At 45.6% G+C, this 22,563-nt stretch overlaps 1 protein-coding gene across 3 annotated transcripts in view; it reads left to right on the plus strand.

The window, feature by feature from the left end:
• The window catches only part of tp73 (tumor protein p73), a 171,710-nt gene that overhangs the window by 36,858 nt on the left and 112,289 nt on the right, over nt 1-22,563 (plus strand). For all 3 annotated transcript variants that reach the window (XM_068017155.1, XM_068017153.1, XM_068017154.1), the window contains exons 2-3: nt 3,283-3,378; nt 4,536-4,674. In XM_068017155.1, the coding sequence (XP_067873256.1) occupies nt 3,320-3,378; nt 4,536-4,674 (198 nt within the window). In that variant the 5' untranslated portion in view covers nt 3,283-3,319. The remainder of the gene's footprint in view (nt 1-3,282; nt 3,379-4,535; nt 4,675-22,563) is intronic.

Here is a 22,563-nt window from a genome sequence, read left to right on the forward strand (position 1 = left end):
AGCTCTCTTAATGCCATCATACAGTCCTCTGATGTTTCCGGTGTCTGAGGCCAGCTGAATATGACTGCATAGGTGTTGCCAGTAGTCATTTGCGCAGCGCCTGGCTGTTCTTTGTGCAGTGCTTCTGGCTGCTTTAAGTGCTACGGATGTTAACTCGCTGGGGGCTTTCTTGTAGTTCAACAGTGCAATGCGCTTAGCAGCTATGACAGGTTCCAGCTCTTCAAAATGAGATTGAAACCAGTCTGCATTTCTCTTCACATGTTTGCTATAGGTGGTCAAAGCTGACTCATAGATGGCGTCTCTGATGTGGGACCACTTGGTCTCAGCATCCCCTGTGGGTGTGTTTTGAAGGGCTTTTACAAGTGAATTTAGAAATTTTTGTAACAGCTGTGGATAAGAAATTCTGCTCGTGTTGATGCGCGGGTGGCCCTTCTGCTTGGAGTGATGCAGCTTCTTTGGTTTGAGTCTAACCTTGCTGCACACCAGGGAGTGGTCGGTGTCGCAGTCCGCACTACGGAAGCTGCGTGTGACTTGAACACTGTTTAAGGAGGCTTGCCTTGTGGCGATGAGGTCCATCTGGTGCCAACAACGTGATCTTGGGTGCCTCCATGAAACCTGGTGACAGGGTTTAGTGTGAAAGAACGAGTTGGTGATGCAGAGGTTATGATAGGTACACAACTCAAGCAGCTTCAAGATGGCTCCTGGGCTATAAGCTCCCTAGGAAGCTCCCTTGCTGTGCAACTCTATCCATGGCCATCTGCTCCTTTTCTTAGTGCTTTCTCCCCCAATCTACCCTCTTAAACTGTTTAAATTACCCTGGCTCTTTATTCAGTACATTTTAGCCCTAACTACAAGTTCACAGCTCGTTTAATGTTACCTGGGCTCACTGCCCTCCCCCAGCCATACCTGCTCTTTGTTTTCCTCATTGAGCACTCAATGAAATTGAATGAAATCCGGACGAAATTGCAAAGTACAGCTGGTGATACTCTGATCTTCTATCCTGTTGTCTACACCGTCCAGATTGTCCGCGGCCACGGCGTGCAGTAAGTCCATTGTAGAGAGGAAGGAGCAGCGGAACCCCAGGGTAATAAGACTGTTACAGAGGGGAAGCCTTGAGAAAAAGGTGCCCCGAACATGTAAAAAGCCACGAACGGCTCCTCGGCCACAACTTCAAAGCGCCCGTGGGAGATGTGAGGCTCATAGCGCATCTGCAGTGCAATGTCGGCGAATTCCTGCTGTTACTGGCGCCCGAGGCTATCGCTCACCTCCCGGAGGATGCGGATGAGCTTTCCCAGCGTCAATGGTGGGAACTGATGAAATGGTTTATTACCTGCACCCCATTTCCCTCCCCTTCCCTTTCCCCTTCCTAGCTCCACTCTCCCAGCTCACCCCCCCCACACCCCCCTCCCCCACCCCCTCCCCCCTTCGCAACACCTTCCCAGCTCCCCCCTCGCACCATCTTCCCCCTGCACCCCCTTCCCCCCACACCCCCCCTTCCCCCTTACAGCCCCCTTCCCAGCTCCCCCTCGCATCCCCTTCCCTCCATCCCTCCCCCTCGCACCCCCTCCTCCCACCGACATCCTCCTACCCCTGTGTAGGGGCCCTAACAACCCCACTGCCTTGTGGGCGTCTCGGGAGAGACCAAGGCTAAGGGAGTAAACCCTAACAGAAAATCCGGAGCAGAACCCCGTAGGCAGTTCCTGCAGCCATACCGTCGTGCTCTGCACTCCTTTGGACCCCACCAGAAAAGCCGAGAGGGGGGTTTTGACGCTTGGGCAACTCTCAACCTCCATACATTCGCCCAGGCATGCGCCATGGAGAGGTCACTCCATAGTCGCCTCACAGCGACCGAAGCAACACGGAAGGCAGCAGTTACGGGTTATAAGTCCAGCTCAATTGGCATAGAGATTGGGCACCACGGGTTGCCTTTGTCGGTGGGAGAGGTCATTGCACCTCACTGGACAGCTACCGCCCACCTCAAACCGGGCAGCCCCCGGTCAATAAGGTTCTGTTCTGCCACAGTCCACCTGCTTCAATGGGTGCTTGGAGCTCAGGGTCATTGCCCGAAAAGTGGACTGCAACACCGCACCAAACAGCACGAAAAAAGGAAAGAAGGTACCAGCCCTTCGTTTTGCAAGCTGGAACGTCAGAACTATGTGTCCTGGCCTGTCGGAAGACCTTACACAAATCAACGATTCTCGGAAGACCGCCATCATTAACAACGAGCTCAGTAGATTCAATGTGGACATTGCAACACTTCAGGAGACATGCCTCCCTGCGAGTGGATCTCTAACAGAGCAAGACTACACCTTCTGGCAGGGTAGGGATCCTGAAGAACCAAGAGAGCATGGAGTGGGCTTCGCCATCAGAAACTCCTTACTCAGCATGATAGAGCCTCCCTCAAATGGCTCGGAACGCATACTGTCCATCTGACTGCTCATCGCCTCTGGTCCAGTACACCTACTCAGCATCTATGCTCCAACACTCTGCTCCCCACCTGAAGCTAAAGACCAGTTCTACGAGGAACTCCATAATATCATTAGCAGCATCCCCAACACCGAACACCTGTTTCTGCTGGGGGACTTTAATGCCAGGGTTGGGGCCGACCATGACTCATGGCCTTCCTGCCTTGGGCGCTATGGTGTTGGAAGGATGAATGAGACTGGGCCATAATAATAAAAGCAAAATACTGCAGATGCTGAAAATCTGAAATAAAAACAGAAAATGCTGGAAATACTCAGCAGGTCTGGCAGCATCTGTGGAGAGAGAAGCAGAGTTAACGTTTCAGGTCTGTGACCTTTCATCAGAACTGGGTTTTATTTTACACAAATAAGTTCAAAATATTTCAACTGTAACCAGGGTCAATGATCAATTCTAACTTCCATTAAAAAGAATGGCACCTTTCTAATAGGTTGAAATGCCAACACTTTCATTTTGCATTGATGCTAAGGATCTTTTGTTACACAGTACTGGCTAAAATATATATCTAATTTTTTAATTTAATTTTTTTAGTTAATTTTAATCTCTGTATATATAATTGTCAGTTTGGTTGGCCACCACTTCTAGATTGCCATATGGCTGGAGAAAATTGCTCAGATAAAGTTTGACAGGACCGTGGAGGGAACGGGGCTGAGAATCTTGAAGTTGCTGTGCTATGAGCAGGCACCAACTGGATTATAATATTTCAGTAGCTGAATACAAGAAGTATCAAGATAATCAAAAATCTGTCCATCACTCCATGATGCGAAATATGTTTATAATTGTTTGTTTTTTTGGTCACAGAGTACTTTATCCGTTGCTGGACCATCCTGTAGCCAAGATGGCCCAATCTTCCCAAGCAGATGAAGGCCCTACATTTGAACATCTCTGGAGTAGTCTGTAAGTCTGCAGTTGTGTTTTTTTCCCCCCAAATAGTGTCTTTGGGGGGCAAATTTGACCCCAAAAATCAGACAGGTTTAGGTCAGGTGAGGGGGTTAAAGTGTTAAAATTCTAAATCCCAACCCATGCACTTCCCATTTTAATGGAGACAGCATGGGGGTCGAGCAGCCAACCCACTCCAAGGAAGCGGGTTGGCAGTTTAAATATTATAATGAAGTTGCATGCCTCATTGCTTTACCCCATTCAAAATTTAAAGCTAGGTGGCTGGGTTTCCTGGGCCTTGGGAAACCCGCTAGTTAAATCCAGGTGAGGTTTGCTGGATCCAGGACGTAAGTGCCTTTCCATTTACCTGCTGCTTCTAGCGTGTCTGCCTCTCCAACTCCCAACACTTAGAATTTTCCCCAGGCCTCTGATATCTCCCAAGGCCACTGACTTCCCCCACCCCAGCATCAGGTAAGTTAAAATACCCTCCTTTTAAATTCTCCCCCTTTGCTCTATTCCCAGTTGTCCTCTTACAGAATATTAATACCAGTGTGCTGCAAATACTCTCTTGCTATTGAAGGTGCTTCTGATGAGAAGCAAGCAGATAAAATTGGACATTTCCTTGAGAGTTGGTGTTCCACTTCTGAGGGACAACACACCAGAAAATATTTCAGGGTAAGTTCTAGCTCCCTTGATGGCTCAACTGATTAAAATGATGAATAGTTGCACTATGAAGACCAGAAAGATGACAACTTGATTCCTGATCTGCTCTTGGTAGAGATAATATAATAAACGTCAAAAAACAGCTGGGCTTCCCAGTCCTTTTCGCTCCCCAGCGAGCTTTGTTGAATTATTCAGTTATTTACTATTTTAACCAGCTGAGCCATCAGGGGAGCTGGCGTTTCAGGAGACCAGCATAACTCATGCTATCCCTGACCTGGAAGTGCTTGATCTTGACACTGGGTGACTAAAAATGAAGGGGTTCCATTTCTTAGCATTTGATGAGCACAAAATGCAGTCAAAAAAGTTTTTTTTTAAATCTCTTCCATCCTTTGTCAATTAAATGATGCTTCAGTTGTTTTTCACCAACTAATAATAACTAAGGTTGGCAAGTCTGAGCTTAGGGTCAGTTTCATTCAGTCACAATTGGTGAACCATGGCAATTGCTTTTTCAGAGAACCTGACAGTACTTACTTTGATATCCCGCAAACCAACCTCTCCGGCAGCAATGAGGCTGTGCCAAGCTTACCACAGAACCGAACCGAAGTTTGCATGGACGTGTTTCAAATGAGGGACATGAATGAATCTGTGATGGTGAGTGTGGTCAAGCAGCCTTCTTTTGGTTCACTTTGCTTGGAATGGTAATGGAATAATCATCAAAAAATGTTGAATTATGGAGCGGCACAGCATACCGATAATCTGATAATTGAAAGTGTGGGACATGATAATCACAGCTTCTAATTTTCCTGCATTATGATCTTTTTAAAGCATAAGAATCATAGTTACTATGACATCTGCTAAAAAGAAGTTAATTACTAAGTGCTGTTTGTTAGAAAATGTGTGATGGATTCCAGGAAGAATAAGCAACTTGGGTTTGGATAAGTAATGCAGCCAGGAAAACTGAGATGTTAGTCTGAAAGATTTTTCCCCCTTTTTCCTGCTCCAATTTTCATCTGTTCTCTCCAAAGGCACTTCCTTTTGCTGAGGATGATACACAGATACCAGATACCCTCCAATACTTCACCCAAATATTTATTTGACAGTGTGGGGCAGAGGGGATGTGTGTGCGCGCAATCCTCTTATCTGACATCCACATGGTTCATACCATGAGTCAATGGAAAGTGATGAGAAGTGGCTGATTTGTTTCCCCTCCCTAGTCCCGAGCACTAAGATCATTTGTAGACTCTCAATTGCAACCCTGGCTGAGATTAACTAACTCAGCACAAATTCTATTTACACCTGGAACCTTTCTAGCTTTCGTGGCCCAGCTCCATAATAGGCATCAAGTTTACCAACTGAGTCATTGGAACCCTGTTGCTTTTGTCACAAAAATGTGCTTGGTCAAATAGGTTACAGAGTTGATCCACCGGCTAGAAACCTGAATATTAAACTGGTGGAGATGAAACACTCAAACCTTGCAAGCTTTGAACTCTCTATGCTGATGGGAGAACCGAGGCATGTTCTGTGCTGCAGACTGTGGGGTTCGGTGGTTTGGTTGGTCTGTTCATCGATCAATGCTGGCTGTGCTTACTTACTTAAGCCTGGTGAGGGAGCTAGAGGGTGTAGCGAATTCTCTGGAAAGAAAAGACGGAAACCTCTTTCAGCTAAACAGTTTTGAAGAAGCTTCTGGAAAGAAGAGACCAGAGATCTCCCTCAAAGGAATTCAACTGCATTTGCTGTCTCCTGGAGAATCACTGAATCAGCATCCACCTCTTCAAACTGGAAGCCTCAAGACCACCGATTTCTACCTGAAGCCAACCAAGTCACCAGCCTCCATAGACTGTATACCCCTATTATTTCTCTGGACTCTAATTCGACCAATCTATCCTTCCCCACTCTGTAACCTATTTGTGTGTGTGTGTGTGTATGTATGGAAGTTGGAACGTATTTTATTATTTTTACTTAGATCGGTTTAAGTACAATAAAGTTAACCTCTTTCCTTGTTAAACTCAGGAAAACCTGTCCAATTGGCTCTTTTATGATCACGGTGAATAAACAGTTAAACATTCACTGAGTTGGAAAGTATATCCATTTTGAAATAAATCTGTTGTGGTCAAACAAGGAGAGGGAAAAAAGGGGAGCCCTTCGAGCCCTCCTCACCTGATCATAACAATCTAAAAGGTTCCATCACCCTCAACACATACACATCATGCCTGTTTTGCTCACACATACAGATGCATGTACATGCACCTACCGACACACAGAACTAGACAAGCCTGTGTGTGTGTAGACATGAACACACGTGATAGCATATACACTTCCTAAAAGAGCAGGCTTCTCATATTGGGTAATTTAGTGCTATTAGTTCAACACTGAAAATAGGATGCTCTAACAACTTTGCTGAAGGCTACCATATTTACCATAAGGCATGATAAGTTTGTGCTACTGCAGATACTACATTTGTTACACCCCAAAGTTTTTCAACAGTTTATCTCAACCAAAAACAAATTATTTGATCATCCATTCACTTGATGTTCGTGGGACCTTGTTCTGTGCCAAATTGGTTGCTATGTTTGCCTACAAAACATAACTGACTATAAAGCGCTTTAGGACATTCTGAGAATGTGAAAGGTACTATATAAATGTAAATTTCTACATTAAAGTATATAGAAAAGAGTGATGTAACATGTATAACCAAATAAATGATACCCACATGTCAACCATCCATGATTTGCTGCAGGCAAGCAGCCACTGGTGTTGGAGGACAGTACCAGATATTACCGGCTTGACTTCTGAGGCTGGAAATTAGGATATATTTGAGGCATTCACACTCTCAAGATTCCAGAGTGCAACTGCAGTTTCCATTGACAAGAATGGGATTCCGGTGAGCCCAGTAATTACCGATGAAGCAGTTCTTCGAGTTGGCATGATGTGCGTATTGAATGCTTTGCCAGCCGGCTGAGTAATCAGAAGGGTTGCACTTTGTTTTAATAGGGAATGCAAAGGATAGGTTGCCGCTTTATACATGATTGTAGAGCATTATAAGTCCTGGTGGAAAACCAGTTACAGTGCTTTCATTGAATTTGTTAAGGTTTGCAACCTTGAGCCTCATGCGACCCTCTTGAAGCTGAAAGCATGGGAGTATGTGGTCAAATCTTGGATTTTACTCAGGATATGGAGTCCAACTCCAAGATCTGTGTAAAGATAGGGTGGAGTCTCTGCACTTATCTCTCAAAAGAGCAGTAAGCGAGATGGTCCACTGTCATCCACTCATTCATTTTTCATCAAAAATGTGTTAGATGACACTGTAAAAGATGGTCTTGCTGAACATGTCTGTGCTGGACAAGGCTGAAGAAATTGTGGCACTTTTTTTTTGCAGATTTTTATTATTTACTGCAGATCTGTTGTGCTGTACTGTCCATCAGATGAATGAATGAATAACCAGACAGTGGGCTAACCAGTGGGATATGATGGTAGATGTCCCCAGGTGGTACTATGGCATTGCACGGCTCAAAAAGGGAATCTCGGAGGCAGAGATTGGAAGATACTAGTGTCATCTATCCTAATTGTCCATTCACATCAGAAACTTACAGGTTGTGATAGATGGCAACTTGAGCCCGAACACAGCTGTTCAGGACTCACTAAGAAATGGCAAAGGGGACTTTGGCCTTTTACATCAACGTCACAGTGCAGGTTAGGTTCGTGGTACACAAAATATATGTCCAAACAGTTCGTCACCGTTTGGAACTCCTAAGCCTACACCTGAAGGCTTCTCCCCAGCCCATGTGTGAGATCCAGGGCTGCTTAGTATTTATATTATTGTATCATTCAGTGATGGCATCTGCATACATGAGATCTGCTATGTTGTTCTTGTTCACCTCAAATTTTTGTGGGGGTTTGTTTAATTTCCCACTGTAACTTGTTGGAAGATCAGTGGAAACCCTGGAAAAATTTGTAAATGGCCGTTTAAACCATTTCTCCAGCATTTCTGCTAATATTCCACCAAAATTACAATGGGACGTCAAAGAGCCCCCAGAGAAATTGTACTCAATTATGTATTGTCTTTTGTTTCAAAAGTCAGGAATCAATTCTTTCTTGTGACAACTACTTAATTTTAATACTTAAAATATTTATAATCTTTCCAGGATAAATAATTTCTGGCATCTTGGCTGAGTGCTAGTATTCTTGCTTCTGAGTCAGGTCATGGGTTCAAGCCCCTCCTAAGGATATGAATACATAATCTAGGCTGACCCTTCAGTGCAGCACTGTTGGAATGCAACATTATTAGAGGTGGCATTGTTCAGATGAGACATTAAACCAAGGTCCCATTTGTCTGCTCAGGTGGGCATAAAAGATCCCAGGGCACAACCTAAAGTTTCCCTGTGTCCTGACCAACATTCTTTCTTTCACTTCAAAATTAATCCATTAGGACATTCTGAGAATATGATAAAGTGCTACCTAAATGCTGGTTCTTGCTTTCAAAGTGAATTACAGTAGACTATAAAATGCTGGAAAATGCATTGGGTATACCAGCAGTTGACAATAAGCTGCACTCACAGTGTAACTACGGCAGAGAAATTTGGCTACACAGGCACCAGGTTTTACAAGTGCTAACCATCCTACCAAACTCCCAATATGGTATGCAAAAAGCGTGCACACAACTCCTGCCAGATATGCGCCACCCTCTAGATTGGATATGGTAAATGGTGGCAGAATCACTTGTCGGGAACATTTAAAGGCCTGCACACCAAGTAGGATCAGTTTTTGATTTTAGAATGCCCCTTACTTTCCATGTGCTCAATTTGCACAGCACAGTGTGAAACTAACCAGCAGGAACGCCCTGTATTTACTTGAATGCAGAGCCGAAAGGGGCAGGAGGGCTACTCCTGACCCAACATTACAAGAACATGGGCCACTCTTCTCCTTCCTATCCCCCACCCCCAGCCCAAGGCCTAAGCACCTACACTTCCTGATCCAAAGCCAAAATGCCCACCCTTGAAACCACAGGGCCTCTGTGATGTCAGCAGTGGCCCAGTCTTCAATTACATTGCTCCGTCAGCTCTGCACAGCTTGCTGGCTCCATGAAAATATGGTCCAATATTGGGGACACCTCGGGCCTCACTGTTCAAGTGCAGGGTTTGTACCCTGCATCACCCAAAAATGGGTGTGCGCGAATTTCTAGGTCTACACGTTTTCATATGCAGCACTATGGCTTTTGGCTATCAAAGAAAAATGCACAGGATTGCAACATGTAATCCCCAGAACACTGGTAAAAATCCTGTAATTCTGCACGTAGTAAAACAAATTAACTTAAAGCAGTGGCCCTGGACATACTATATTCAGCGCTATACAATATTTGAGTTGTTGGCTGTAATTTGAATTTTGAATTTTTAAAAAAGTTTTTTAGGTTAGCATGTCTGTGAAGCTATTGTTCTGGGGTTATACTTTCTCATCTGTTAAGTATTTTGTATACCTTTATAAGGCCTCCTCTGCCACTTCTATTTTCATGAAAGATTAGCTTTAGCTTATCAAGTCACGTACTGGGAATTTGCCCGGGGCTTCTTCAGATTGGTCAATTGGGTTTTTGCCAGTCTTCTCGAGGAAATTTTCATTGATGGTGTCCTTTTATTATTTGCAAGACAAGTTACTGAACAGGAATACCACATACTGTGATGCACATAATCCTTTTCAATTGAAATCTGATTCCCTCCGAAACGTGAACTTTTCCCTCTTCAAATGTTTCCCACCAAAACCTGTCTTAATGGAGGGAAGCTGAGCGTGTTTAATAGCCTTGGCCTGGGGACAGTGGAATGAGGCAGAGTTGAAGCATCCTTTGACATACTAATTATGTACCAAGCCAAGCCTGTCAGCTAGGAGCTCTGTTACACCATCTGCAGCCAAATATTGAATGGGCTGTATTATTACTGAGCGAGAATGTTAAACTGTTAACCACAGGAGACACAAACTTTTTCAGCCTTTTAAAAATAATGAATTTTAATTGCAAAATACTGCACTACAAAACTTCACTTTTGCGGCTCAGAACAAATTTTTTCCTTTTCGTTTAGTTAGTTGAATCTATACAATCTGAAGGCCATAAAATCAAGAATGTATACCAACCATTTTGCGTTGAATCAAAATTTCTAGGAACTGCAGATGAAAACAGCTGATGCAACAGCAAGAACTCTATAATTGGCTTCAGCACAGCCCTGGTCCAGGGAAGGGAAAAATCAGCAACCTATAAACGGTGTAAAATTGGTGCTGTGGATCACCTGTCCATTAACCCTATAACTTGTGGCAAGTTGTAAATATACCCCATGGCCTCCAAAGCTGGGTGCCATGTAGATTTTTAAAATTAATTCATGGGATGTGGGCGTCACTGGCCAGGCCAGCATTTATTGCCCATCCCTAATTGCCCTTAAGAAGGTGGTGGTGAGCTGCCTTCTTGAACCGCACCAGTCCATGAGGGGTAGGTACACCCACAGTGCTGTTAGGAAGGGAGTTCCCGGATTTTGACTCAGCGACAGTGAAGCAACGGCGATTTAGTTCCAAGTCAGGATGGTGTGTGACTTGTCGGGGAACTTGCAGGTGGTGATGTTCCCATGCATTTGCTGCCCTTGTCCTTCTATTTGGTGGAGGTGGCGGGTTTGGAAGGTGTTGTCTAAGGAGCCTTGGTGCATTGCTGCAGTGCATCTTGTAGATGGTACACATTGCTGCCACTGTGCATTGGTGGTGGAGGGAGTGAATGTTTGTAGATGGGGTGCCAATCAAGCAGGCTGCATTGTCCTGGATGGTGTTGAGCTTCCTGAGTGTTGTTGGAGCTGCACCCATCCAGGCAAGTGGTGAGTATTCCATCACACTCCTGACTTGTGCCTTGTAGATGGTGGACAGGCTTTGGGGAGTCAGGAGGTGAGTTACTCGCCACAGGATTCCTAGCCTCTGACTTGCTCTTGTAGCCACGGTATTTATATGGCTACCCCAGTTCAGTTTCTGGTCAATGGTAGCCCCTTGAATGTTGATAGTGGAGGATTCAGTGATGGTAATGCCATTGAATGTCAAGGGAAGATGGTCATTCTCTGGAACTTGTGTGGCGCAAATGTTACTTGCCACTTATCAGCCCAAGCCTGGATATTGTCCAGGTCTTGCTGCATTTCAACACGGATTGCTTCAGTATCTGAGGAGTCACAAATGGTGCTGAACATTGTGCAATCATCAGCGAACATCCCCACTTCTGACCTTGTGATTGAAGGAAGGTCATTGATGAAGCAGCTGAAGATGGTTGGGCCTGAGGAACTCCTGCAGTGATGTCCTGGAACTCAGATGATTGACCTCCAACAACCACAGCCATCTTCCTTTGTGCTAGGTATGACTCCAGCCAGCAGAGGGTTTTCCCCCTGATTCCCATTGACCTCAGTTTTGCTCGGGCTCCTTGATGCCATACTCGGTCAAATGTTGCCTTGATGTCAAGGGCAGGCACTCTCACCTCACCTCTTGAGTTCAGCTCTTTTGTCCGTGTTTGAACCAAGGCTGTAATGAGGACAGGAGCTGTGTGGCCCTGGCGGAACCCAAACTGAGCGTCACTGAGCAGGTTATTGCTAAGCAAGTGCTGCTTGATGGCACCATTGATGACACCTTCCATCACTTTACTGATGATTGAGAGTAGACTGATGGGGCTGTAATTGGCCGGGTTGGACTTGTCCTGCTTTTTGTGTACAGGACATATCTGGGCAATTTTCCACATTGCAGTGTAGATGCCAGTGTTGTAGCTGTACTGGAACGGCTTGGCTAGGGGCGCGGCAAGTTCTGTAGCACAGGTCTTCAGTACTATTTCCGGAATATTGTCAGGGCCCATAGCCTTTGCAGTTTAGCGTTTAGTTTAGTTTAGCGATACAGCACTGAAACAGGCTCTTCGGCCTACCGAGTCTGTGCCGACCATCAACCACCCATTTATACTAATCCTACACTAATTCATATTCCTACCACATCCCCACCTGTCCCTATATTTCCCTACCACCTACCTATACTAGGGGCAATTTATAATGGTCAATTAACCTATCAACCTGCAAGTCTTTTGGCATGTGGGAGGAAACCGGAGCACCCGGAGGAAACACACGCAGACACAGGGAGAACTTGCAAACTCCACACCGGCAGTACCCAGTATTGAACCTGGGTCGCTGGAGCTGTGAGGCTGCAGTGCTAACCACTGTGCCACTGTGCTGCCCTAAAGTGTGCTGCCCAGTATCCAGTGCCTTCAGTCGTTTCTTGATATCATGCGGAGTGAATCGAATTGGCTGAAGTCTGGCATCTGTGATGCTGGGAACTTCAGGAGGAGGCCGAGATGGATCTTGACTTGTGCCTTGTAGATGGTGGACAGGCTTTGGGGAGTCAGGAGGTGTGTTACTCGCCGCAGGATTCCTAGCCTCTGACTTGCTCTAGTAGCCACAGTATTTATATGGCTACTCCAGTTCAGTTTCTGGTCAATGGTAGCCCCTTTGACGTTGATAGTGGAGGATTCAGTGATGGTAATGCCATTGAATGTCAAGGGGAGATGTCAAGATTGTTGCAAATGCTTCAGCCTTATCTTTCTCACTGATGTGCTGGGCTCCCCCATCATTGAGAATGGGGATATTTGTGGAGCCACCTCCTCCAGGTAGTTGTTTAATTGTCCACCACCATTCACGGCTGGATGTGGCAGGACTGCAAATGTTAGATCTGATCCGTTGGTTATGGGGTCACTTAGCTCTGTCTATTGCATGCTGCCTATGCAGTTTGGCATGCAAGTAGTCCTGGGTTGTAGCTTCACCAGGTTGACACCTCATTTTGAGCTATGCCTGGTGCTGCTCCTGGTATGCCCTCCTGCACTCTTCATTGAACCAGGGTTGGTCTCCTGTTTGTTCCTAGAGAACAGCTGGGCCCTGTAGCTAGGTGGCCCATAACCGATGTTTAACCTGTTGAACCAAAGTTGAACTTAAAACCCCATATTCTATCCACTACTGAGACTTCCACATTATCTGCCTTATCCCTTGCTCCACCTCTTTTTTCCACTGTTGCTAAAACCCTTATTCATGCTTTTGTTATCTCCAGACTCCGCTTCTCCACCACGCTCTTTCGTGGTCTCCCGAGCTCCACCCTTCACAAACTCTAGTTTTCCAAACTCCTGCTGCCTGTATTCTGTTGCACACTAAGCTCTTCTAGCCTGTCATCCTAGTCCTCAGAATCTCTATTAGCTAACTGTATGATAAATTCTAAATTCTTGTCGCTCTACCTTTGCAATTTCTTCTCGCCTAACATCCCATCCTTTGCACTTTGGTCAAATTTCGTCTCCTGTGCATCCCCTCCTCTTTCTGTTCCACCATCAGTTTCAAAGCCTTCAGCTGTCTCAGCCCTTGTTTCTGGTATTCCCTGTCAGAATTCTTTCATCTGGATATCTCTGCCCACCTTTTAAAAGCCTGTTTGCAACTCTTCTTTTCAACCGTGCTTTTGGTCACCTCCCTTAACTCTTTCACTACTAACTCAGTGTTCATTTCTTCTTTGTGAAATGGCTAGGGCATTTTCTACATTAAAGGTACCTTATAAATGTAAGATGTTGATGTCCCTATAGACAGTCAGCCCTATAAGTAGGTGCTTTTCTGGAGCGGTTTCACCACAATAATGTGTCGTTTCCCTGTGTTTTGGAAAATTACATGGTGGTGTATGAATACATACAAAGACAGGACATGGGTTCTCAGTCATGTCAAGGTCTCAGTCCTTCCTTCTTCTTCTTCTTCTTTGGCCTCCTTGTCTCGAGAGACGATGGGTAAGTGCCTGGAGGTGGTCAGTAGTTTGTACGCCTGGTGTGGCTATAAAGGCCAATTCTCAAGTGACACTCTTCCACAGGTGCTGCAGATAAAATTGGTTGTCGGGGCTGTTACACAGTTGGTTCTCTCCTTGCGCTCCTGTCTTTTTCCTGCCTTTGGCTGGACTTATAACCCGTAACTGCTGCCTTCCGTGTTGTTTCGGTCGCTGTGTCAGGAACAGATACAGTGCAAATATCTGTTGTATCTCACAGGGAGGGGAAATTAGAAAGCAATGGTAGTCACTTGGCCAAGGCATCGTCAATTGCCTGAGGGTTCCGGGGTTGGGGGAGGGGGGGGGGGGGGGGGGAGTAGAAATAAACATTTTTCTTCACAGAATGTTAATCTTACAAGTGGATACAATGTAAGCTCCCCCTTCAGCCTGTTATATTTTCGTTGTGATGTCACTAGAGGGCTCCATTGAGTGCAGTTTGACATCACCTCCCAACAAAATGCAAATAGCCTTCAGCTTCAGAACTAATCATACAGATTGGTGCAGTAACACACCATGAATTACATAATGTGATCACCAGAAGCCATGAAAATCTGGGTAATAAAAACAGAATTTGACGGCACAGTGGCGCAGTGGTTAGCATCGCAGCCTCACAGCTCCAGCGACCCCAGTTCAGTTCTGGGTACTGCCTGTGCGGAGTTTGCAAGTTCTCCCTGTGACCACGTGGGTTTCCGCCGGGTGCTCCGGTTTCCTCCCACAGCCAAAGACTTGCAGGTTGATAGGTAAATTGGCCATTGTAAATTGCCCCTAGTGTAGGGAGGTGGTAAGAGAATTGAGGGAAGGTGGGGATGTGGTAGGGAATATGGGATGAATGTAGAATTAGTATAAATGGTTGGTTGATGGTTGGCACAGACTCGGTGGGACGAAGGGCCTGTTTCAGTATTGTATCTCTCTGTGACTGAATCATGGTTATAAACTAGAGGCCCTCATCATGACTGATCATTATTTATTGCAACCTGTGATTTCTCACCATAATTAGTAGCCTCTGTTCAAGGACGATCAGGCTATCCTAACATCTCTTTGAATGAAGGGGAAACTGAGGAACATTTGGGGTCTATTTGGTTGTCCAGTTTAGTTACTGACCTGAAAAGGAGTGCATAGCTTCTGATGAAGACAGACTGGGCTGGACCATGTCACAATTAAATCACTGTAGAGCCGGGCTCACAGTACTACATTTTGTCAGCTCAAGTCCAAAATCAGACATGGGCTGGCAGGGAGCAGAACTTACACAGGGAATTTTCTGTATTAAAACAACAATATGTAAATGCACGAATCGCTCAGTGCAGATACAAACCTGGTTCGGTGGCATATGCATTAAGTCGAAAAACAGACCTTTACTAGTTAATTTTCAGTTACCAAAATTCTAGTTGTCAAAACCAGACTTCCACAATTAAAGGGAAGTACTGCAGGTTAACCTACTACAGGATTAGGCAGCATAGCCCCACACGACAGTGAACTCCACTTGTAACGAACGCACCTTGTCGAGACAATTAGGCCAGTCTGCACCTGCCCAAACAAAGGATGTTAATTTCTTTAAGTGTTTCCTTGGTTTGTCCAGATTGGACACTGTTCCTAAACACTGTGTCCGTGTATGATAGGTTGCAGCCTTCCCCAACTCTTAATGCTCCAGTTACCTGGCCCTTTGCACTCCAGTATTCTGACTCACCACTGTCTAGTCCCACCAATCCAGCTCTCTGCTGTCTAGCCCTGCTTGACTCGTGCTTGCCCGGAATGCACAGCTGTGGTCAGTCTGATATGTTCTCTTACCATGGCTTTCAACCATACCAGATAAGTTCAGTCTGTCAGGGGTTAAGTCTGCTTAAGCAGTATAGCTTGGAGGTATGAAAAGCTAACTTTATGACCGTAGTTGTAAAGAAAACACATAGCATCTCTATTACCTGCCATAATTGGGGCACTCTCCAACTCCGCACCCTGCTCCCCCAACGCCCAAGTGAATAGTGAAATTCAGCAAATAAATTGAAAGTGAAGACAAATACAGTAATATTAACATAACCCTTTACCTGTGTCTGTTGTCCATGTTGTAACATCGAGCCTGCCTATCAATTTTCTTTTTTCTGTTAGTTAAAGAAAGGCAAAAGAAAGTATTTATATTAATTTCTTCATCCCATGATTGTTAATTTGCAGTAGTTTTCTCTTAATTGGTTATTTTCTATGTTTGTTATTCACCAATCATATTGCATAAAACCTTTTTCCTCCTAATTTCAATTCTCCCTCCAAGGACATTATACAAAAAGTATTTTCTGAGGTGCGTCCCACCCTATCTCAGACCAAGAATGAAAGCTTTAAATCAAAACAGAAAGTGCTGAAAATACTCAGCAGGTCAGGCAGCATCTGTGGAGAGAGAAGCAGAGTTAATACGACCATACGAATTAGGAGCAGAAGTCGGTCATTCAGCCTGTCGAGCCTGCTCCGCCATTTAATAAGATCATGGCTGATCTGTTTCTGTCTCGAATTCCACACTCCCATCTACCCCCGATAAACTTAGATTCTTGTTAGGTAAGAGAATCAATGTACCTCTGCCTTAAAAATATTCAATGACCTCACCTCCACCACCACCTGAGGCAGAGAATTCCAAAGTCGCACAACCCTCAGAGAAAAAATTTCTCCTCGTCTCTGTCCTAAAAGGGCGACCCCTAATTTTAAAAGAGTGCCCCCTAGTTCTGGACTCCCCAACAAGAGGAAACATCCCCTTCACATTCACCCTGTCAAGTCCGTTCAGGATCTTACATATTTCAATCAAGTCTCCCCTCGCTCTTCTAAACTCCAGTGAAAACAAGCCCAGTCTGTCCAGCCTTTCTTCATAAGACAACCCACTCATTCCAGGTATCAATCCTCTGAACCGCCTCCAATGCATTCACATCCTTCCTTAAATATGGAGACCAAAACAGCATACAGTATTTGAGATGTGGTCTCACCAATGCCCTGAATAACTGAAGCATAACATCCTTATTTTTATTTTCAATTTCTCTCATAATAAAGGATGGCATTCCATTAGCCGCCTTTATTACTTGCTGTACCTGCATACTAACCTTTTGTGACTCATGCACTAGGACACCTCGATCCCTCTGCACCTCAGAATTCTGCAATGCTTCAAGTCTGTGACCTTTCATTAGAACGGCTTTAAATGTGTGCAAAATCTGTAGTGGGTGGATTACATGCAACCCTATGAACAATACAGCAGATTATCTGCTCAAATCTGTAGTTCCATTTACAGTATGCTGTAGGAAAGACATCTCAGCCTCTACATGCCTTGGACTCAATTTAATTAATGTGGCAACCTCCAATCACCCCTGTACCAGTACTGCACTCCTGTGCTCATCTGTTTTCCCTCAGCCCGAAACGTTAATTCTGCTTCTCTTTTCACAGATGCTGCCAGACCTGCTGAGTGGTTCCAGCATTTCTTGTTTTTATTTCAGATTTCCAGCATCCGCAGTATTTTACCTTTATAAAATAATGGTTTGGCCTCAACTGGAGTATTGGGCAGGATTTTCCCACTGGCTTTGGGACCCCAGTGTCAGCACCAAATGGGGTCCCGAGCCCACACTTGCCGGCAGTTGGCCACCTCCATGCTCACTGTCGGCAGGCTCCCAATGCAGCAAGTCCAGAGGGCCGGCAGCTCTGGAGCCTCAACAACCCCACTGGGAGAGGTGGGCGTTGCTGAGGCCAGTTGGGGACTGCGAGGGCACCTCAATGTGAGGGCACTTTCACCAGCCAACACAGAGGGCTGCACTGAAAACTCCCAAAGCCGGTAGAGTCATAGGAACGGAGGAGAAATCCCTCCAAAGGATTGGATGAGGTGTGATTGTGGCCATTCATCTACATGGCCCTGTCATTGTGGCATGGCTCCAATGGTCCATCAGCCTGCCACAGGGAAGCCATCGTGTCTGCCGTATGAAGCAAGAGACCACGTTACCGGTGGGAACAGTCCGGCAACCGTCCAAAATCACCCCTGATTGGGGCCTTAGCCACTCTAATTGGCTGCCCACCTCCCTGGAGCAGGCAGCTGATCCTGTTACCAGCCCAACTCTGGGAATGTTCCCCAGTGACGGGAATGTGTCAGGGAGCCATCGCGACCTGGCTCCCCTGCTTTCCTGGCCTCTCCTGCCTCCGACTCCGACTCCGCCTGTGCGGAGTTTGTAAGTTCTCCCTGTGACCGCATGGGTTTCCGCCGGGTGCTCTGGTTTCCTCCCACAGCCAAAGACTTGCAGGTTGATAGGTAAATTGGCTGTTATAAATTTCCCCTGGTGTAGGTAGGTGGTAGGAGAATTGTGGGGATGTGGTAGGGAATATAGGATTAATGTAGGATTAGTATAAATGGGTGGTTGATGGTCGGCACAGACTCGGTGGGCCGAAGGGCCTGTTTCAGTGCTGTACCTTTCTATGACTATGACTCTATGACCCCGTCTCCATGGGTCTGGGAAAATCCAGCCCATTGTGTCCAATTCTGGGCATCACGCTTTAGGAAGGAGGTGAAGGCATTAGAGAGGGTGCAGTAAAGATTTACAAGAATGGTTCCAAGGATGAGGGACTTCAGTTACATAGAACATAGAACATTACAGCACAGTACAGGCCCTTCAGCCCACGATGTTGTGCCAAACCTTTAACCTACTCTAAGATCAAACTAACTACCTACCCTTCACTCTACTATCATCCATGTACCTATCCAAGAGTCGCTTAAATGTCCCTAATGTATCTGCTTCTACTACCACCGCTGGCAGTGCATTCCACGCACCCACCACTCTCTGTGTAAAGAACCTACCTCTGACATCTCCCCGAAACCTTCCTCCAATCACCTTAAAATTATGCCCCCTGGTGATAGCCCTTTCCACCCTGGGAAAAAGTCTCTGGCTATCCACTCTATCTATGCCTCTCATCATCTTGTACCCCTCTATCAAGTCACCTCTCATCCTTCTTCGCTCCAATGAGAAAAGCCCGAGCTCCCTCAATCTTTCTTCGTAAGACATGCCCTCCAGTCCAGGCAGCATCCTGGTAAATCTCCTCTGCACCCTCTCTAAAGCTTCCACATCCTTCCTATAATAAGGCGACCAGAACTGAACACAATATTCCAAGTATGGTCGAACCAGGGCCTTATAGAGCTGCAGCATAACCTCGCGGCTCTTAAACTCAATCCCCCTGTTAATGAAAGCCAACACACCATACGCCTTCTTAACAACCCTATCAACTTGGGTGGCAACTTTGAACGATCTATGGACATGGACCCCACGATCCCTCTGTTCCTCCACACTACCAAGATTCCTGTCTTTAAGCCTGTATTCTGCATTCAAATTCGACCTTCCAAAATGAATCACTTCACACTTTTCCAGGTTGAACTCCATCTGCCACTTCTCAGCCCAGCTCTGCATCCTGTCAATGTCCCGTTGCAACCTACAACAGCTACATGGATAGATTGGAAAAGCTGGGGTTGTTCTCCTTAAAGAGAAGGTTGAGACGAGATTTGACAGGGGTGTTCAAAATCATCAAGGTGTCTAGACGGAGTAGATAGAGAGAAACTGTTCCCACCCGCAGAAGGGTTGAGAACCAGAGGACACAGATTTAAAGTGCTTGACAAAAGAACTAAAGGTGATAGAAGGAAAAGCTTTTTTACGCAGCGAGTGATTACAATCTGGAATGCACTGCTTGAGTGTGTGGTGGAAGCAGATTCAATTATGGCTTCAAAAGGGAATTGGATAAGCACCTGAAGGGGAAGAAATTGCAAGGCTTCTGGGAATGGGCTGGAAGCGGGACTAGCTAAATTGTTCTTGCAGAGAGCCAGGATGGGCTTGATGGCCTCCTCCTGTGCTGTAACCATTCTATGATTCTGTATAAATGCAAGTTCGTTCTTTTGGGAGTATTTTCTACCCTTTTGTCCTTTCGTGTTTTTACAATATAAAGCCCCATATTTTGTGGTGTTAGTGATGGCGAAACTGTCAGCGTTTGCCTCATTACTCCACTAAAACTGACAGCAAATTCTGAAGTCTGCACATATGAAAAATAATGAGGAAATCAAGAAGATTCTGTTGAGGCATCCCCAGAATCAATGAAAATCAATTGAATTGACGAGAACTTCGACTCTTACACTGTTAGTCTCACTGTTAAAAACCCTTGAAAAAGTTGCACCTTGTTGAATGAGATGTAACTAGGTTTTTAATGGTATACTAACTTCAGAATTACTGCTAAACACTGGCCCTGAAAAGCAATTTTTTTATTTGTGGAATGTCCAATTTCTCCATAATTTAAAAGAAAATCCACACTCTAAAGAAAAAATTATTTTAAAAAAATATGTCTAATCTTTATTTTAGCTTCTTTCTTACTCTGATCATAATCATTTATTTCTCTATCTGAAAATTTGAATTAAAAGTGCTTTTATATTAAGTGCTTTTAACTTCCTGGTTTGCTGTGTGACCACTGTGTGAGTACAATTACTGAGTGAATTGCTGTTTCGGAGAGCCGGTGCAGACACGATGGGCCAAATGGCCTCCTTCTGCACTGCAACATTTCTGTGATTCTGTGAATACTTCAGTGTGATTAGCAGCTTAGATGTCTGCTGACATCACTGTTGCTGTGGAGGGAATTTTATGCTCTGCCTTGCACTGGGTTTGGAGGCAAGGAGAGCAGAAAATCGGGTAGGATGGGATCAGTTTCCACCACCATCCCACCTCTGCCAAAATTTAGTCCGGCCTGTGAATGGCCTTCCCACCCCGCTGCCAATTGAGGCCCTTAACTGAGCAACTAATACCCAATTAAGGGCCTGTACCCACTGCAGCCACAATTAGCTGTGCAGCTGGCAGCCCTATCGCCACATGGGCAGCACGGCACAGAATACTGTGTGGGCTGCTTCCCGTTTCTGGGGGGTGGTGGGGGAGGGGAATCCATCGTTAAAAGGCATTTGGTGCCTGAATGAGAGACCCGGCATCAAGAAGGGGAGGCCCACTGAGGGCTATCCCCTGCCAACACCCCCTCCCCCACAACCCCTACCCCGCGAGACCTCTCCCCTGAGTCCTGGTTCCAGCGATGCTTCTGGGCCTCTGGCAAGTGCACTTGCAGCAGCAGCCACCGTCTCTGTAGTGGAGCTGCAGCCGCTGGCCTCTGATTAGCCGGCAGCTCTTCAAGGGCAGGACTTCTGGCACCGGGGCCCTTGATCCCATGGAAGGCCTGCCGCTGTCCAGTTAAGTACCTGATTGGCACTAAATTTGGTGGTCCTTCTGTAGAAGAGGCGACACAAGGATCTCGGTGTCGGTTTGTCCGGACGTCGAGACCCCTGCCGCCAGGATAAAACTCCCCCCTGTCCGTCAGGTCATTCCCTTGACTTGGCACCAGGTTTAAAGTTATGTCAGGGAAGGGGAAACCACACCACAGAGATCGCTAGATCTTTGTGCGCAGTTTTCTTGGAGGTCAGCAGCGAGCACCCATGCTTCACCACTGACTGCAAAATCCGCAAATTATCTATAACATCACTTGGGAGTGGCTTTGAGGTAGTGAGTATTGTTGTACAAAAATACTGTCCTTACATCATGGATAAAATCATAATTTTTTTCCCCTCTACAACTCGCTGTGAAGAGATTGGCCATCTGTCCTTCAGGGCGTAAAATATCTATTTAAAGTTTAAACAATACGGTCTAACTGGCAGCTGCAGCAAAATCTAACTCGGTAAGGTGCCTTGACAATCAGATGCAGCCCCTCCCAAACCTGTGGGACCATAGCTGTCAACAGGTGATAGCCTCAGAGCAGATATCACATGATTTGTATTTGAGCAATTGGTGCGAGGTCAATTTGGCGGGGGCAGAGAGGGGCATGCAGGGTAGAGAGTTACTGGTATCTTAATCTTGTGGCTGTACAACACAGAAGATATGATGTGATTAGTAGGCTCAACAGATACAGATTATGCAAGCGTATTTGTAGATAGTTCATTGGTATGATTGGGTGTATTTCCACTCGTTCACTGCAATCAGTAGCGATCAAGGTGTGAATAGGTTTTGTTTGCCTAATTTCTGTAATCTCCTCTCCTGAAGACCATAACTCCTGCTGGCTAGAATTCCATGACTACTGTATCCAAATAACCACCTTCATATGTGAGCCAAGATGACGAATGTCAGCAGGTTATTTGATCTTGGAGAGCCATCTCAGTTGAACTCGATCCTGAGCATAAATTCACTGATTCCACATTTGCAGTGGGAAGTTGGGCTTGAACAAAGTGTGGGTCAGAAACAGATTAACAACACTTTAATACCACTTCTCTACCATACAATTCCTTTGAGTACAGCTCCTTGCTAGGAGTACAAGGTCAATGAATTTACCCTCTAATGTCCACATTTACTTGCTCTCCAAGAAAGCACTCGAACAGGAACTTTGAAATGTTTTACTCTTCGCCAGATCACAGCACTAAGGCCACCTGATTACTCCCTATACCTGCTCTTGCAGAAATCAGTTACCTCAGCACACATTGGGGATTCGACTCCGGGCTTTGCTGTATAATTCCATATGTGACAGGGCACTTTGGTTTTAGTTAGTTTGGATGTTTTTTTTGTAGAATATTTGTAGCTGTGACTGTCACAGGAGCTGTGACTATTGTGACGATGGAACTTCTGTGACCTGTTATGAATTTCAGCTTGGCCTGGTTGGTAACACTGTCCCTCCTCTGAGCCACAACTTGTGGGACCGAACCCCTCTACGGACCTGTGT

Source organism: Heterodontus francisci, chromosome 37 (genome assembly GCF_036365525.1).
Source record: "Heterodontus francisci isolate sHetFra1 chromosome 37, sHetFra1.hap1, whole genome shotgun sequence".
In the NCBI taxonomy this organism is placed as follows: Eukaryota; Metazoa; Chordata; class Chondrichthyes; order Heterodontiformes; family Heterodontidae; genus Heterodontus; species Heterodontus francisci.